This window comes from Clinocottus analis, unplaced genomic scaffold (genome assembly GCF_023055335.1).
Source record: "Clinocottus analis isolate CAN_PGR_092001 unplaced genomic scaffold, fCliAna1.0.p SCAF_10, whole genome shotgun sequence".
NCBI classification, from domain to species: Eukaryota; Metazoa; Chordata; class Actinopteri; order Perciformes; family Cottidae; genus Clinocottus; species Clinocottus analis.
Genome location: NW_027175821.1, coordinates 7,165,780 through 7,183,654, shown reverse-complemented (window position 1 = coordinate 7,183,654; position 17,875 = coordinate 7,165,780). Strand labels below are relative to the sequence as shown.

Below are 17,875 nucleotides of genomic sequence, written 5' to 3'. Positions count from 1 at the left end.
GAGGTGCAATCCACACCCCTCTGCATCTGCGAGGTCCGTGTTCTTCCTCGCTTCATGCTCCATCCCCTTCCCTTCCTCCATATTCATCGGCGATGAAGAGCATGCTTTAGGCCCGCAGTGCTGATCGGGAGGATTAGTGGTGTGTGAGGGACTTTGTCACCAGCTTTCTTGGGAATCCAATTACAGAATATCATAAGCCTTACATGTTTCATACTCTGCTGAATCCTCCTCAAAAAAAAAAAAAAAAAATGCACACAGACACACTCAAAGGGTCAGTGTTCAGCAGCCGCCCTCGGTGTGTGCTGTGGTGACGTCTTCCTGAAGGTGAGAGGAGTGTTCATCTTCGAAAGGATAAGACAAGTCCTCTAGCACTCCTCTTGCCTCTGCATTGCAGCAAACGGTGGACCGCAAGAGCCTGTCGGAGAAGGGATTGCTATTTGTTCAAGGAGATGGGTCAGGGTTGCCGGAGAACGGCTCTGGTGAAGCAAGGGCCAAGGGTTTCGGTCTGTTATCTGCTCGCATAGATAGTCCTTAATTGCATGTGTCGAGGAATTAAAATGCAGCGGACGAGGGCAGAGGGAGACATCCGGCTGAGTTTGAACATATTGAACATTTGAAATGCATCGGAGGGAGATACACAGTGGCAGAGCGCTTTCGGTCCTGTGTGTTGCTCTGTGTTCAAACAAAAGCACGAGGGCAAGACCTTGAAGGTGAAAATATCTGTCAGGAAGAGATGGAGTTGAGAGTCATCGACTCCCTTGAGGATTGCTCACCAGCCACTCTCACGAGTACAGGACTATATCATCAAGATGGCAGGTGGAGAAGAGAAGGAGCTGCTGGTCGTGGGGCTGCAGAGAAAAATAGGAGATTCAAGAGAAAAGCTGATGAACTACAGTGATGGGGAATTACATGACCTCAGTGACTCCAGATTAGTTTCCCATCTTCAAGGCATTTTATGGATTGTAATTTGCAGCTGTCGAACCTTTGACGTGTCGAGCATTATTTATGGTAAAAAAAACAACTATGTTCTGAAATGGAGACTAGTAATAATAATTTGGATTATAAAGCAACAAAAGTGAAACACTTTCTTTGAGACCCATGTCTATAATGCATTATAAACACACTTGAAATGTGTTATAATCTGTTAATGTGCACTTATAAATATCCTTAATGCTTTATAACAAAAATAATCCGGCATAGATTTAATGAATGAAGTTTCACTTCCCCTTTAACCAAAAAATGACCACTTCTGCATTATTAATATATAATAATGTATTGCAGTGATCAGCAGTTAAGAAGTATTGTGATACTTAACCTTAAGTGTCATTATTAAATGCTTTATAATTTGTTATGATTGTTGGTTTAAACACATTATGAATTTGTATGTGTGCTTAAAGCTTTAATTAGAAAGTACTATGAGAAGATTATAATACATTATAAGTATGTATATAAAGTATAATAGACATTCAAAGTGTTACCGAAACGTATATTGACCAAAGCAGGTAAAACAAATAATGATTATGACACAGAGCAATCCTGATTTAAGCCTTTAAGCCTTATAAGATCTCTGTTGGAAGGAAACATGTTATGAAAGTCTTTATGATGTTGAACATCAACTATTCTAGTATTAAAGTGTTAAATAATAGTACATATCTCCACTAATACTATGTTTTAAGCAGTAATTTCACTCCATTCTTTCACCTGCCATAGAGTCCTGGTTGGCTTCATTAGCTCACCTCTCATTAGGACGGACTGGGGTTGTCGGTTGTATTCCCGCCAGTTGCACCATGGCATGGGTTCCCCCCCCCCCCCCCCCCCCATTTGGATGCCTTTTACGCCCAATTCTTGAAGCTTCAAAGAGAATGTAAATCATGCCAACCAGAGTTAGAATTTTACGCTTTCCCACGGGTTTCCATAATGTCCTTCTACGTTGGTTTCACCACCCTGCAATGAGCTCACAGAGGATTATCAAAAAAAAAGTCAACGAAAATGTAAATTTTATACTTTTATTTAAATTTGTATTCATTCCTTCTGATAGGATATTCCTTGTTACCTGGTAACGATACAGCTCTGTGAACATGTTACATTTTTGACGATACTGTGATCAGTATGACAAACCAAAGTAATATAAACGCGAGTTCAATTAAAATCAATCATTGTGCTATGATAATAAATGCTTAACTCGTGCAGTTATGCTTCGTCGACATGGGTTGGGGTTTGTTTTTTTTCTCAGAAATGACTCCTGTCATATCTTTTTTCTGCTCTTTATGTGTCATTCTAAAAATAAGAGCAGCATCGGTGCCCAAAAATGACTTCCACTTGTTTTGATATTGAAACATTTCCATATTTTTTTTTTAATAATAAACTTGTTATTTCTAACGTTGCAGTCGGATCAAAATTGTAATCGTGAGCAAGGAACTTGACAAAAATCTCTCACATACCTTTTCCATGTTGGAATAAGATCCTGTTTCTTCTAATAGTCGGCCTGGCCTCCAAGTATCCAGGCAGTGGAGAAACAGAACATTTATACGCGCCTCCTTTGTGTAGCGTCTGCCAGCATACAGGCAGCCCCCTCTTTCATAGACACACACTAATTTGCGCCATTAAAGTTACTACCCAGTAACCTCTTTTGTGACTTCTACTAATGCATCCAGCAAAGAAGGAAGTGTCACACTGCAGTTGTATACACCAGATAGATACAATACAACGTACACATCTAGTTTCTGTCATTCAAATTATGCATTAGCTATCGCGGCTTTACATGACAACAGCAACATGTATTTGTCTTTATGTGAGTTCATTCAGCTACAACATTAAAATGTTCAAATAGCAGCTTTAAAATATGAGAGGAGGAAAATTGACTGCAGGTGCAAAAGAAGTTAGAAACCTGTCCTCAGCATGTGGAGGTGCTTATCTCTTAGTGGGTGAGGGAGTTTCAGAGCATCCCCAGGCTCGGCTCCTTACCCTCTATCATCCATCTTACACTCAGACAAACACACAAGGACATGCATGAAGACACACACACAGTTGCGCGTCTCAACTCACCAGTGGATTGCGTGTACTTTGTGTTTTTTCAACTCTAACGGCAGATGGGGTCGTTAATAGGTCAAAATATATAAATTGTCAAATGGGGGTGTTACAATCAACCCTGCTCCATTGTTAAGCATTACATCTGAAGATACTGCCGTACTGTTTGTATATTGTGTAAAACAATGTATTCAATTACTAAATGGAAACATATGTTTTGTTCGACCATAACGTGATTCCACTCTACATCGAGCAGGACCATGTGTGTATCAAAATACACACATAGTCCTGCTCTAATGTCAACCGCTGCATACGTTTATTTTGCTCTCGTTCCACAATGTGTGAGTCACTGTCATTCAACCTAGCAGGTGATTTAAAGAGGATGTTGATGGTGCAGGACTACTAAAAGCTTCCTTTTAACGTCTCACGGCACCATTGCAGTTGAGTCGTTCTTGAATCTAGGGCTGCCATTTGAGTTAACAGTTTGAAGCACTTCACATCTCTATATGACAAGAGCTGATGCAATCCCCCAGGGCACTTGTGAGCTATCTCCCAGTGACAGCATCCCTTCTTCAGAGCAGGACAGGCGGTTCCTGATGCGGGCTGGGGAAACTGGGAAGGGGGAGGGAGAAAGCAATGGAGGCAGGGGGAGAGACCAGCGAGAGAAGCTTTTAGGACCAGGAAGAGAAGGAGACAAATTCTCACGACAATGGAGGACATGTGGCTGAGAGGAGGAAACAACGGAGCCAAAAAGAGAATGTGGGTTTTTGCGGGAAAATACGAGGCAAACAGCTAAAGAGATACAATCATGGTTGACATTTACTGTTCCCGGCCCCCTTCCCAAGGCGGCGCAAAGCTCTGGCTCATGGGCCGCAAAAGAGCATGGGATCCCAAATACTTTGGAGTGCATGAAAAGGGTTTTTTTTTTTCCTCCTAATGAATTAGCGCAGCGTGCCTGCAGGATACCACATATCCCTCTGAACTAGCGTTCCAGGCCAGCCATCTCAAGTGATGCATCAGAAATGTAACATCCCCGTAGCTCTGCCGAGTGTCCTGATTATAGAAGGGAATGAGGGCGGCACACTGTGTGTGTTTGACCAGTGAACTGGAGATGGGATGCATGGTCCCCTGCAGCAGGAACGAGGAGGAGGAGGAGGAAGAGGAGGAGAAGGAGGAGGAGGCACGGCTCACTGCAGAGGAAGAAAAAAAAAGGGGGGAAAATGAGTCGAAGGGGAAGGAAAGGAGAAGGAGCAGATGAGAGGGAATTTTCCTTGTGTTGTTTACCACTTAGTCCCCAAGCAAGCTCTTCTAATGGCTCCGTGTAGATGTGCGTGGTTGTCTGAGGACTCGTGACTAAATTAGCATTATTGAAATCCAAGGTGACACTCCCAAAATCATTTAATTATATTAACTTATGTGTTTTATCAGAGTTGGGGACAGGTTCGGTCAGCTTATTTCCACCTGCAGGATATTTACTTAACTTTTATTTAATTACTGAGAGAGATGAGGACGATGCATTTCTCCACAGCAGCTCTCTCTCTCTCCTGACTGTACTGTGCACTTTTTTAATTATTTTTTTTTACCAAAGTCCATCACCAATCGCCGCTCCGCTGATGGAGCGGCGCGATATAATGTGGGAAACAATGTGAAAGGGGGAAGAGAGAGGCACTCAGGTGGAGAGAGATACTGCCACGCTTGAAGAGGATGTATGCTTTGGGGGATGACCAGATGGCTGAGGCAAAAGGAGAGGTCAAACCGAGTGGTGAGGAGAGTGGAGAGAGACAGTGAGGCGGTGACGGAAGAGGGCGATCAGTCCTGCATGGAGACACATCTTAGGGAGAGTGGGTGAAGTGTAGGAATGCATACAGCGCCTTCCATTTACCGTCTGTGGAATCTTTCGAAAAAACAGTTTAAGTTCTGAGTTTCGCGCCCAAGAATTGCAAATAATAGGAAACTCAATATGCAAAGGTTTAGAAATGAAGATGCAACAAGTAGTTTGTGTTAAAACTTTAAGCATTTCTTTTCTTTTCTTTATTTATTAAGGTGGAATCTTGCTGTAATTCACTCTACTTTTCACTGCAAAGAAACAATAATTTTTTCTCAGTCAATATGTTTCTATCGAATGCTTTTTCTTTCTTTTTGTGTTTGCTATTTCCTATTTTATACATTTCCCAGTGTAAATATTCTGCTCATTTTGCTGTCTTGTTATTCACCTTTGACTGAAATAATTAGAGTTTACGAAAAATTGAAAAGAGTAAGAAACATACATGCGCCACAAATTAACGAGGCAGCAAATTGGTCCAGCTTGTTACATAAATGCAGATCAATTAGAAAGTTACCCAGAAGTAAGTGATAAACAAACAAAACCGCTAGCTTATTCCTCAAAGGTGATCCTGGCTGTTGGTGATAAGAGCCAACACTTTTGTTTTTCTCCACCAGCACTGGGTGCAACAGCAAATTGTTTCCCACTATTTTCACACGGTAGTTTGTGAAAAGGGTGGTTGCAGACTGCCAAAGGAAGGGTCATTTTTACTCATGTGAGAAGACATCGGCTTTATCAATCACGATGGACAACGACGCTTCCACTCGAAGGTTCCTGGAGCTCAGATTTACGATCACCTCGACGCTACAGTATATTAACACGTTTATGAACCCACGGCCTCGCAACACATGTACCGTGGCTTGTTCGCCTCTGACCATGGAAATGTGCCAGCTGTGATTAACAGTGAGAAAACATGCTTTCTGCACACCACAGCGTATCGCTCCCCATTGAAAATAAATTACGCCGCTTCCATTGATTGTATGTAGCACAACACTGACTGTGGCGTGCACATGGATGTGAACGCCAGTCCTGTTGAGCCGCAGATGCTTGGGAGGACAAACTCTGCAGAAGTTGGAGGGGGCGGGCGAGCTGCAGGGCGCTGACAGATCTGGTGCAGGGAGACTGGCTCGTGTGTGCCCCCAAAACAGAAGAGGTCGTTCTTAATCTAGAACATCCGTGGGAACCTCACCGCCACGGGTGACCATATCTGGAGCTCAGTTAACTCGAGATGGCATAGCTCATGGGATCCCTGCAACGCGCTAACCTTCCCACTGCAATAAGGTGGCAACCCACCACAAAGGGTGCCGCATCAAAACACTGGCCACCGAACGGGGGCGAGAGGGACGTATCTGTTCCCAAAAGTTTGGGCTTGCTCAAAGCTCAACCTAATAAGCAGAGGACAGCTGAGCAGAAAGAAAGAGGCTGCCAGATCTGATCCCGTGGGATAGCTTCTGTGTCAGAACTGGCCCAAATTAAGAGGGAGTGCAGAGAAAACTGGGCCTCGACGAGCACTGCAGCTCGTACTGCCTCCCATTCAGTGAGGGAGATTGCACCACTCACCCTGCTGCACTTACCCACAATACTGCTGTCCATCTGTTGATTCACTTAAGAAGCAGTGCTGTGTGTGTGTGTGTGTGTGTGCGTGCGTGCGTGCGTGCGTGTGTGTGTGTGTGTGTGTGTGTGTGTGTGTGTGTGTGTGTGTGTGCTGAGAATGGATGCTTATACCTTGGGAGAGGTGTCTGTACCAGGACAGATAGGAAGGGAATAGAATTAAAAAAAGGATGAGGCAAATCCCACCAGTGACTAGATCGCTCATTCTCACAGCAATTGTGCTTAAAGAGCCCCCCCCCCCCCCTCAAAAAAAAAACCTAAGCACTGCCATGTAGTGCTCTTAAGTGTCTCAAAGGTTTGCACATACTTCTCACACTTCTTTTCCACAAAGACAAACAACACCAACACGGATAACCTCGATGAGTGCTAAAACTCGTCATTTAGAGCAGTGGTTCAACCAGAGCATACAGGCCATGTCTGATGCGTCGCATCCGTAGCAATTGAATGAGTATACCCGTCAGCCAATCGGAAACAAGTAGTTAACACGGCAATTACATAACATGGATAGAGCCTGCCTTCCCTCCTGTCAGCCAACCGTCGAACTGGAATATTCAAAGTGTTTACGGATGTTAAGAATACCTGATTACCCAGTGGGAGCACTTGAGAGTCAATCAGAATAAGTGAGCAGCCATTCAGGATCGGGTGGGGAAGGAGAATGCACCTGTAGCTCTGAATGTTAGTTTACACATTAATGGCTCCTGACTGACTGGAAGTCGCTCCTGCCTGACGATTTACGCCGTCCCACTAGAGCGCATGATAGATAAACAAACGAACGGAAACGTTTTTGCCTATCAAGAAATGTCATCAGACGCACACAATGAAAGAATTGATAGGGGATCAAATCTTGTATTACTAAGATGTTCACTCCCCTAAGTGGTTGTTATAGATTTGTTCAGGTGAAAACACTCAAATGATGGTGAAACTGTTTATTTTCTTCTGCCTTTGGTGGCATGAGAACCTAGTTTTCACCGAACAGTGTGTATTTTGTCTTAAGTGCGGGGGGGTCAATCCTGTCTTAAAATGTGATTTCTATTTGTGTACCGTGTTACTATGCAAAGCTACCACTCAGGTGTGTCACCGTTCGTGACATGGTGGCATCGCCGAACGCCCAATGTTTTGGGTTAAATTCACTTTCACTTTTCACTCCAGGCAGAAAGGAGCTGTCTTTTTCTGCTCTTTCGTTGTGAGGCAACCGGCGCGGTGACGGGCAGCTCACAGCTGCTGCAAATGCTGCAGTGAGTCGTTCACTGTGCATGAGGGAACAGAGCGATCACTGGTGGGAGCTCCTGGTGGGAGCTGGAGACCTCCGGTGAACAGCGTTGACTTTTTATATTCATCGGCTGCCACTTTCCTACCGAAACAAAAAAACACACACACACACACACAGTGTAGTGATTGTGTTTACAGCTGCGGGATTTTTGCCGACTTCCTGTCACAATGCAGTCCTCTATTACCAGATCGGCTCACCTTTGTGCTGTCCTTTTGTGCACGTGTATGAACATACAGTTTTATATTGTGATCACGGGGGATGGGTTTCATTTAAGGCTGCAACACAACTCAATTTTACACGCACTCCAGTGATTTGGTAATAATACAAAGTAGTACAATGTAAAGGGAAATGGTCAAAGCAGCAGAGGCAGAGGTAATGCATAATGCAGAGTGCAACTTCACAGTGTCTTTCATTAGACCCTTTCGAGGTGGTAAATACCCACACATTTTAACTGCTCACCCCCACAACTAACCCCACTCTAACACAAGGATTTCTGTTATCATTGTGTGGTGTTTCCGTAATCCGCAACCGAGCGCAGATAACCCTGATGTCCTATTTTAGGTTATTTCACAGGCTACAAGAGTCATATTCCTAATGACAGTGACCATTCATTTAAATGAGAACCTCTCTGATCAAAAGAATAACACAAGACCAATTAGTGCGAAAAAGAATTGACCCCCAATTTTCGTGAAGTGAGTTTATTCTGGTTTCTTCATTTCAATACATTACCTTGGGCTGTAGGTAATTTAAACGATTATTGTGAATACAACTTTCATTATGATTCATATTTTGACAGGATTTTGTCAAATGTCTTGGGGGTCGTTACGTGACATATCCCCTTAATTGCCTATTAGTGGTCGGTCAAACAACCCAATTGATCTATTCCTGCCTGAAGTGATGAGACACACATTTGTGAATGTGCATATTCGGCCGAATGATGTCCTAACACTCGTGTCCTCTGCTGCCCCCCCCCCCCCCCCCTGCAGTCTGCTCCCAGTTCTCCCGTGGAGTGTACGCCATCTTCGGATTCTACGACAAGAAGTCCATGAACACCTTGACCTCGTTCTGCGGCGCCCTGCACACCTCCTTTGTCACGCCCAGTTACCCCACCGACAACGAGGTGCAGTTTGTCATCCAGATGCGCCCGGCCCTGCGCGGTGCTGTCCTCAGCCTGCTCTCTCACTACAAGTGGCAGAAGTTCGTCTACCTCTACGACACCGACCGAGGTAAGTGACAGCGCGGGTCTTGAATCAGGACTTCCAGCTCGACTTCCAGTGTGGAACCACAGGACATGTTACAGAGGCTCAGAATAGCAGCGGCACACCGGGGTTAGCAGAGGATAAATTTTCCCTTGTAATAATTCATGAAAGCTCTGTAAATGCTTGAACTGTTAACACTGCACTATTTTATACAGTAGTTTGGTTTTTATGCAAATGTTAAATATAGTGTATCCGCCAGCAGCTCTTAACTCTTGCAATAACACGTTCCACTTTAAGAAACGGCGCATCTTAAGAACTATAACCTTTGGGTTGGGATTTTTTTTTTTTTTTTTATCAAAACAGTTGGCTGGTTGTTGTCAGTTAATCTTCTGCTTAATCATGTTGTTGACATTGGCTTGTGGTTCATCTGAAATGAGGTATGTCACAGCTGCTACTAAAGTGTTTTCCACGGAAATCAGAGTCTCTGGCTGCCTGTGGGTGCTGCTTATTGTGTTGCGTCAATGAGGGTTGCTGTGCGGTTCCCAGATTGCATTGCCGAGTTGTCAATAGACAATGGTTTAATGCAGCCGTACGCTCTGTGTCTGACGACCTGTAAACACGGCAAAGTGTTCATTTCTGGGTGTTCCAATGTCGAATGAGAAAATGAGCTCATTATCTTACAATAGAATAATGATCCCCTCCTCCTACCGAAACTTCAATTTGCTCAAGCAGCACCTGGGTAGGAGGGATGGTTATATATTCAGGGTTTGACAGACAATGCTACAACATGTCTTCCTCTTTCCGAGGGTGCCAAAAAAGGGGGGCTGCGCATTCCTCCTGCACTTCAGCGAGCAGTTTGGATGCCTGTGTTTATTTGCTCATTATAGAAAGGTCCAGATATGCTCCGAGCTATCTGCTCTCTCTCTCTCTCTCTCCCAGCCTCACGCCCCCTCCTCTCTGCGTCTAGCTTTGAGGCAGAATATGAAGTGTCCTTTAGCGCGCGGTCCTCAGTCTTTGGGTCTCCGGGCCTGTAGGGTCCAGAGATGAGAGCCTTAATCCTCCACGCAGCCTGCAGATAATACGTGGTTAATTAGGGTCACTCTGACGAGAACACTCATTGGATCTTTCCCCACGGATGCTAGCAGCCCACACGTCCTTCAGCACAGCCAACACTGGCCCGCTACCGGTGCCCATCCCTCTGCTTCTCCTCTTCTGTCTGGCAAGAGAGAGACCGTCTGGGGCAGAGCTGGATACGCAGCGGAGGTGGGGAAAAGAGGCTGAAATACCAAAAGAGACGAGGTGTCGGAGAGAGAAAGAGCGATGACAAATAGCTGCATACTTTGAAGAGAAAATAGAAGGACAGAGGGCAAAAGAGCCAGGAAAGTGAAGAGGAGGAGGAGGAAACAAAACACCGATACAATCCAGCAATTAAGGCAACAGCAGGCGCGTGTGATTTACAGGCTGTTACCTGTGTACAGACAATTCCCTGTGTACTGTACAGACCCGTGCTGAGGCCCATGCCAAGCCATTTTTACCTCTCTCCCCACTGCCAACGGTGTAAGACGATCCCTTATTAGTAGGAGGACATTGGCCCCAGGAGGGGATTAAAGTCGTTTATTGATGCACTCCATCCAGCACTTTGGGAGGGCTTTGACACTTTGCTCATCAAGCAGACAGATGTGTCAGGGAGCCTCTACCTTCGCTTATCAGGTAGTGCAGCTCCCCAGGCAATATGGACACTGACTGCGGGCTAAACCAGGAGGAGTGACAAGGGAAAAGAGTCTTCAAGAGAGTATGTTTTTTGACCCTGTGGCTCTGTGGAAAAAAGTTAAATTGTTAAGACAACTGCGTGCGACTGTATCACTGTCATTATTTGAGTTATTTATTTGTTGGAGTGGTTCACATGTTTGTTTGTGTCTGACGTACCCCTTTACCTCTTTATTCACCACATTCATGTTCCAAATGTGTTGTCTATTATGTTTGGTAAGACCACAAAATAGTAAAATAGTTTGACTAATTATTTATCTATCTATTCATCCATTACTTTTATTTACTAATTTCAGCTATTCATTGATTACTTTTAGGCTGACTGTTTCAACTACTTATCCATTAACATTATCCATATCCTTTTAACAAATAATTTCTACTTATTATTCATTACCTTTAGCAAACAACGTTACATTTGGCAAATCAACTGTTCATCCATTACTTTAAGATAATTATTTTCACCTCTGTAGTGTTGCTGTATACACTCCCATCATGTAATTACTGACTCACTGATGTGTGCAGTGAGCTCACAGTAGTTCGTAGTTTACTGGTTATTGTGAGAAATAATTTCCTTGAAAGTAATTTATTTTCCCCTTTCAAACATAAATGCATTTTTGATCAATTCGTCAATTGTTTTTAAAATTAGATTAGCGATTAAAAATCTTTCCACGTATCCTTTTTCAGCTCCAGGAGTAAACCCCGGGGTGGTTGAGTGTCATCTTTGTAATTCTCTACGCTCTCAGTAATGCTGCTTTAGGTCACTAAATTGAGAGTTAATGAAAGATCATTGTCTTGCTAGGCATTGTGTAATAGCATTGTCTGAAAAAAAAGAGCCCTGATGTGTTAACAAATAACAACTCAGTAAACTCTGACCTTAAGTGTGCTCAAAATAATCTTTCCACGAGTAAAAAATAAAATAAAGCAAAGGCATGTAACAATACGACCTCATAAGCTGCTGGTTCTGACATATTTCTAATTTTCTTGTGCGATACAAATAACCTTTTGCAATGTAGCGCATTATTACCTTGAGTGCTTTTTTTTTTCCTTTTTAATTTGTGTTTAATAAAAGCATTGATCATCCATAATAGTGGAATCAACTTTTCAATTATTCTTCAAACTCTGCTATTCAGGAGAGAAACCGCAGCGCATTCACCAGCTGAGTTCCACCAGGAGATTTCAGTCAATAGAAAAGATTAATTACAGCCACACTATTCATTTGGCTCTTATATTGGGCTGGCAAAAAAAAAAATGCTTTTAGTCCCTAGTGTAGTGCTTTCAGTCAGAGAGTGATGGTCCATATGCTTCAGGCTCAGATGTATTGGAGGGAAATGAAGGTAAATTTGTACCCTAAATGCCATTATGAGAGCTGTATGAAAGCAGATGTTATGATGAAGGAACTGCACTGAAAGCAGAGCTTCCGCAGGCAGTGATATTAATGATTGGCTCCTGTTCTTTTATATAAACTATTGACAGGAAACTGTGTGTATGTGTGTGTGTGTGTGTGTGTGTGTGTGTGTGTGTGTGTGTGTGTGTGTGTGTGTGTGCGTGTGCGTGTGCGCGCGTTTGAAACACTTGAAAGGTCTGAACAGATATTACCGCTGGTTCTTTTAAATCACTCCCAAACATCACATATGACTTGCACTCCTTCAACCGAATGCGGCGTTTCTCCCAAGAGGGAATATTGCTTATTCTGTCCTTCCAGTTTGCATCAGTAGACACATTTCCCCTTAAAAATCTTGAGCCGTATAGGGTGAAGGTAGATGGACCTTGCCCTTTCTGTTCTGCGGTCAGGTATGGGCAGGTAATTGCCAGGTCTGTGCAGCAGAGACAGATGATTACAGGCTTTATTGTCTCTCCCAGGCACAATCAACCCTGATTCAGCAATCTCACCTCTACTTGATTTATGAGTCACTCTCTCTCTCTCTCTCTCTTTCTCCCTCCACTGTGTCTTTATATGCTTTTAGCTTTCTCTTATTTCCCTTCTTCTTGAGAGTCTTGTAAGAGTCAGCTAGCTGTGACTGTGGTCATACAAGAGTCAAAACCTTTTTCTGCCTTAAATGCTACAAAGTGGTCAGGAAAAGACAAATTATGAAACGAAGCACAAGTGCACAGTGCAAAGTTCGAAATGAGTGAAAGTGGCAGATTTAACACACTGATATTCATACTCATTTTTTTTAAAAGCAGTTCAGACAAAGGCAGACTGAAGTTGTCATTTCTACCCGTCGTTTGTACAACATTGTGCAACCGTCTCTGGCAGATTCGATCAGCTCCCTTTAGCCTCACGAGTTGGTTGAAAGGCTGTCTCCAGCTGACCTCTGATCGCTACATGCATGATGTTGTGCTTGAAGACTGAGGCTATAGTTAATATGTCCCAGTATAGGACAGGCTAAACCGGGGTAAGACATCCCTCAAGCGAAGAAGCTGAGGCGTGTCAATGGAAGTGCACTGCCGTCCCTGAGCCTAACTGTCGCTAGAGGGGTACCGAGAGCATCCCAGTTTGAAGCGTAGGGGCACTGACCATCTGCCGTGTGTGACGATATGCGAGCGAGAATGTGCCGTCAGAACAGATACTCCTCTACTTACTTGTTTGATCTTTTGCTTTTGGAAAGGCTATCGAAGGACACCTTAAAATGAGTATTAAATGAGAATTGTTCTATATCTGACAAGCCTGCTGTGTCTAGTTACACTTGCTTTATGGGTAAGGGGTGAAGAAAAGGGTCAATTCTGTCCTTCCCCCATGGCTGCTGTTAGACTCTGCTCCATGTCTTCATCCCCTGCCTCTCTGTGTTATTTCTCTTGTGTCAGTCTCGAGTAAATCCTGTTCACCTTGAACCGAGCAGCTCGACATAAAAAATAAAACAATGTGAATGAAGATGTAAGTATGATTGATGGAGTCCTCTGACGGTGGGAGAGCGTTTTTATTTTCCATTGGCATTTAGTGAATACCAATCTGCACTAATATTTTGTGGTGAAACCTGGAGCTGCCACCTCTTTGTATCCATAAAGATGTTGTGAGACACAAGATTTTAGGACGTCTCACAACATCCATCGCCACACCAAGGCGTTAATGACACATGAGAAGCAATGGCGGGCCTCATGTCATCGGTTTCCATCATGTCCTCGACAATCGATATCCTGAATGTGAGTTCGGAGGAAAGCGCTCCAACACGTATCCGCTGCACTTAAAGAACTGAGCTATTTACTTTTATCATTTAACTGCTGACAGTTGAAATGGCTTTCGATGTCATAGCCTCATTATAGCACCAGGAAGTCAAATGTTCTTTGAACAAAAACCTGCCTAGTGGGAGCAGCATTCGTTTCAAAAATATCTGCAGGGCAGTTCTTTCATTCACTCGGTCAATATTTCAAATGACCCCCAACTGCTGAGGAGTCAATATAGCAAACTTATCTGGAACAATGAGGCACATGAACTTTATTGATCATAAGAGGTTGCTGCAGTATTTTTAACCAAAAAGGGAACAGCTTATTATAAAACATGCAAATATGTGCAAATCCTGACCTATACTATATGGTCTCCAAAGTGTGTGTCACATTTATTGTGAAAGGTCTTAAAAATGTCATTATTGAATTAAAATGTTGCTTCTTATAGCAAAAGACAAGCAACCTCTTGCACTGCTGGAAGAAGTGGAACGACACCAAATCTCAAGATGAATATGATTCCTTAAAAAGTTTAAACAAGCCAATTTGGGTTTCTTACAGGGGAAGCAATTATTTGATTCTGTGGTTTTTAAACTCTATAGGTTGTTAATAAACTGTTCTACTTACCCAAATAAGGCAATGTGCAGACATTGCATGTTTGTTAAAAGCGCCCGAGAGTCTGTTTCATTTTTTGTTTCAGTTGTATGCTTTTATTTTTTTCAGGTTTTATTCGTTATAAATATCTTTATCTTTTTTTTCAAGTTCCAATTACTGAATATTTCCTCGAAGTTTGATTTAATTGTTTTTTTAACGCCTGTACTTGCATTATTATGCTGTTTTATTATCATGATGTCACTGGGATGAAATAGCTTTAAAATGACAATAGTATTTGTTTTCCCCAATTATTTCCTGGACAATATATTGTCCAACAAAGCTAGTTATTTTGACAGTGATAGATGTCGGCCTTGGTGAAAGAAATGTATTATTTACACATTAAATTACAGGCAGGGAAATTTCCTGTCACACCGCAGCCTTTTAGATGGACAACTGATTTTCAGTCAGCTAATTTGTATGAACGTATTGTCCGCAATACTAAAGAAATAGCCACTCAGTAACTGTAAAATAAATAAAAAAAGATAATTGTCGAGCACTATTGTGTCTTGAGAGTCGGAAGACTTTGACTGCAGTGTGTGACAGAAATGACCGAGTAGAATCAGTGTGACACATGTCAGCCGACATGCACCCGCTGCTGAAAGGATACTCGTGTCATGTGGCTCGTGTAGCAGCGGCCACAATGTGGTCAATGTGTCAAACAGAAGAATTGAGCTTTACAGCATGCTCAGAGCAATGCATACAGTCGACTTTATTGCTTCAATACAAGGTTAATATTAATCACCCAATCCAGTACGAAACCCACTCATTGAAGAATGTGAAATGCATCCTCTTCTTTATCGGGTGTTAGAAATAACACATCTTGATATTCAGTCTTTCGTTTTTTATTTAATGAATACTCGAAGGGCCAAATTGCCGTCCTTAGCTTGTCATTTCAATTTATTGGTTAAATCCTTTTAATACCGTCCCTGATGGCATGCATCTGGTCTCTGTCCCCGTAATTTCCATGCTAAATAGAATTGGTGCTTGTGGACAACAAGTGTTTAATAAACCAGATTAAAAAAGATGTGGATCATGGTACTGTTGTCCCTGAAGTATGAGTTTGGGGTAAATTTCCTAAATTATATTGAAGTGGATGAGAGAACTCTGAACGTGTGATTGCCTCTGTACTGGCTGCCATTGTCAGTGGAAGGGTAATTATTACATGATTATTTGCAAACATGCTAAAACGCAAAACAAATCAAATGAATGGCATTGTTGCTGCATCAATCAGGACCACTTGTCTATGAATGAAACCCTCATAAGTCACCACAGACCCTGTTGATCTGCTGTTAAACAGGCAGACATGATAAGGCCAGCCTGGCACAATTGGCAAAGCCATGCGCCAGCAGGGCCAAGAGGCTTGTGGATGGGAAGCTTGGATGACCGCACATAGTTAGCCTCGTTTCTTCTAGTTCCTGCCAAGCTACTGTAGATGGAAGGATAAGCCAGATATGAGAGGGGGGAGGAAAAGGGGGGGGCAATCAGGCAGATTCACTGTAACCACAGCAAACCTTGCACCCTGTTCTTCTGCAATCCCTCTAATTGGCTATCCAGAGACGGTTGCCTTTGTTCCCTTAAAAAAGTCAAATAATTAATGTCTCCCGCTGCTCTCCTGGATGCCTTTGATGGCAAACCAAATCAAGTCTGTCCTCTAATTTGATTGTAGTTGTCTGGCATTGCTCTTACTGTTGTAAACATAACAAATAAAGCAACGCGCTGCTCTACCAAAAGGAAAGTCTGAACTCATGTGATTAAACACAGGAATGGCATGAAATGGATATTCCTTTTCTTGTACTTAAGAAGGTGTGGAGGTATATTTTTTTGTGCAGTGCCATTAGTTTGCAAAGCAATGTTTTTTGTGTTTTTTTTCCCGATGCAACTGCAAACCATCAGCTGCCTTTTCCCTTTCAATTTGTTATACACAAATTGTTTATTGACACATTTCACACAAATAATGTCTAGTCAAGTGCAATGTTGTCACCCACAATTGTTGATTATACTCTCCGCTCAAAATGTGAGATAATAAGTGTGAATGTGAGCTCCCTAGCGCAACCATGTCTATATCATAGACCACAGCTTGTTCCCATGACTCTGTGGTCTCATCACAGCCACTATAATGGCACATCAGCTGCACCCAGCTGAGATTTTACGCACACACATATGCCTCTTGTGCTTTAGCGGCCCTCTCCTTCACGCCGGCTTCATAACAGCTAAATTATGCATGCATCAGGAGAATAAATCAGCTTGGACATGCTGACAAGAAAGGGCACATCAGAGAAGCCGTAAAATGCACAGGGGAAAAAAAATAATATTAAAGAAATATGGATGAAGCTATGCATCACTGACAATATTTCCTCTTGTTTTTATTTTGCACACATAACCAAGTATCACTGCCAAAGTGACATCCACATACAGATAGTCCAACCTGCAGTGGCAACCTCTGTAATTCAGTAATGTCTTGAAGAACTGCAAGTCAAAAGAAGAGATTGGAGAGCCATGGTCTGTCACTATAAGCACACAATAAACCTCCATGCTGTCTCTGTGTCCCTTTTTAACTGAACCTGGAATAAAGCCATATTACCACCTACCCACTGCTAGCTTCAGCAACCATGAAATTACTGCTGGGAGCTTCTTTTTTCATTATAACAAAGACGGCCTCTGCTTCATACTGCCATAGTAGAGGTTGATTACTTTGATGTTACACTACGTTACAGGGCCAATTTGTTTGTCGAAACAACAAATGAAACATATTCTCAAGAGTAAACACAAGAGTAAAATAATATCTGGACTTTTTTTTAAATTGAAGGTGAGTGTATTTTTTTGTGTGTGTCATTTGTCCTTCATTTGATCAATCCCTTCGACCCACATACACACACACACACACACGACACTAAGTTGTGTGTTAGCGCACATGCTCATCAGTGTGGAGAGAGAGAGAGAGAGAGAGAGAGAGAGAGAGAGAGAGAGAGAGAAACAGGGAGAGATGGAGAAGCTCTGTGGGTGGATTTTCACAGTGGAAAGGCGCCACTCTCCTCCCTCCTACATGTATGCACTTCTAAAGATACAGACATCATGCTGCTTCTGTTTGATTTGACATGTGCTGTCTTTTTGATTAGGACAACACTTGGCTGTGAAACTGTTTTTGGTTATAGGCCTACTGTAAGCAACACATCAAAGCCTCGGCTACACACTTTCAGGCTTGACTTTGGCATTCGCGTCACGGCGATTGCTACGTTTCTGCCCCGCAGGCAGGGAGAAGTGGAGGGCTTCATACTGTAGCTCTGGCTATAATGAGTTTCTCCTCCACTAAATTACACAAGTTGAATGGACCTGTTTTTGCGTCTTTGTCTTTTAATTGTCAGTACT

General features: G+C 42.9%; 1 protein-coding gene across 5 annotated transcripts in view; it reads left to right on the top strand.

Moving 5' to 3' along the window:
- Positions 1-17,875, top strand: part of LOC137790579 (glutamate receptor 3) — a 74,559-nt gene that overhangs the window by 13,649 nt on the left and 43,035 nt on the right. For all 5 annotated transcript variants that reach the window (XM_068584968.1, XM_068584976.1, XM_068584960.1 and 2 more), the window contains one exon: positions 8,717-8,956. In XM_068584968.1, coding sequence (XP_068441069.1) covers positions 8,717-8,956 — 240 coding nt within the window. The remainder of the gene's footprint in view (positions 1-8,716; positions 8,957-17,875) is intronic.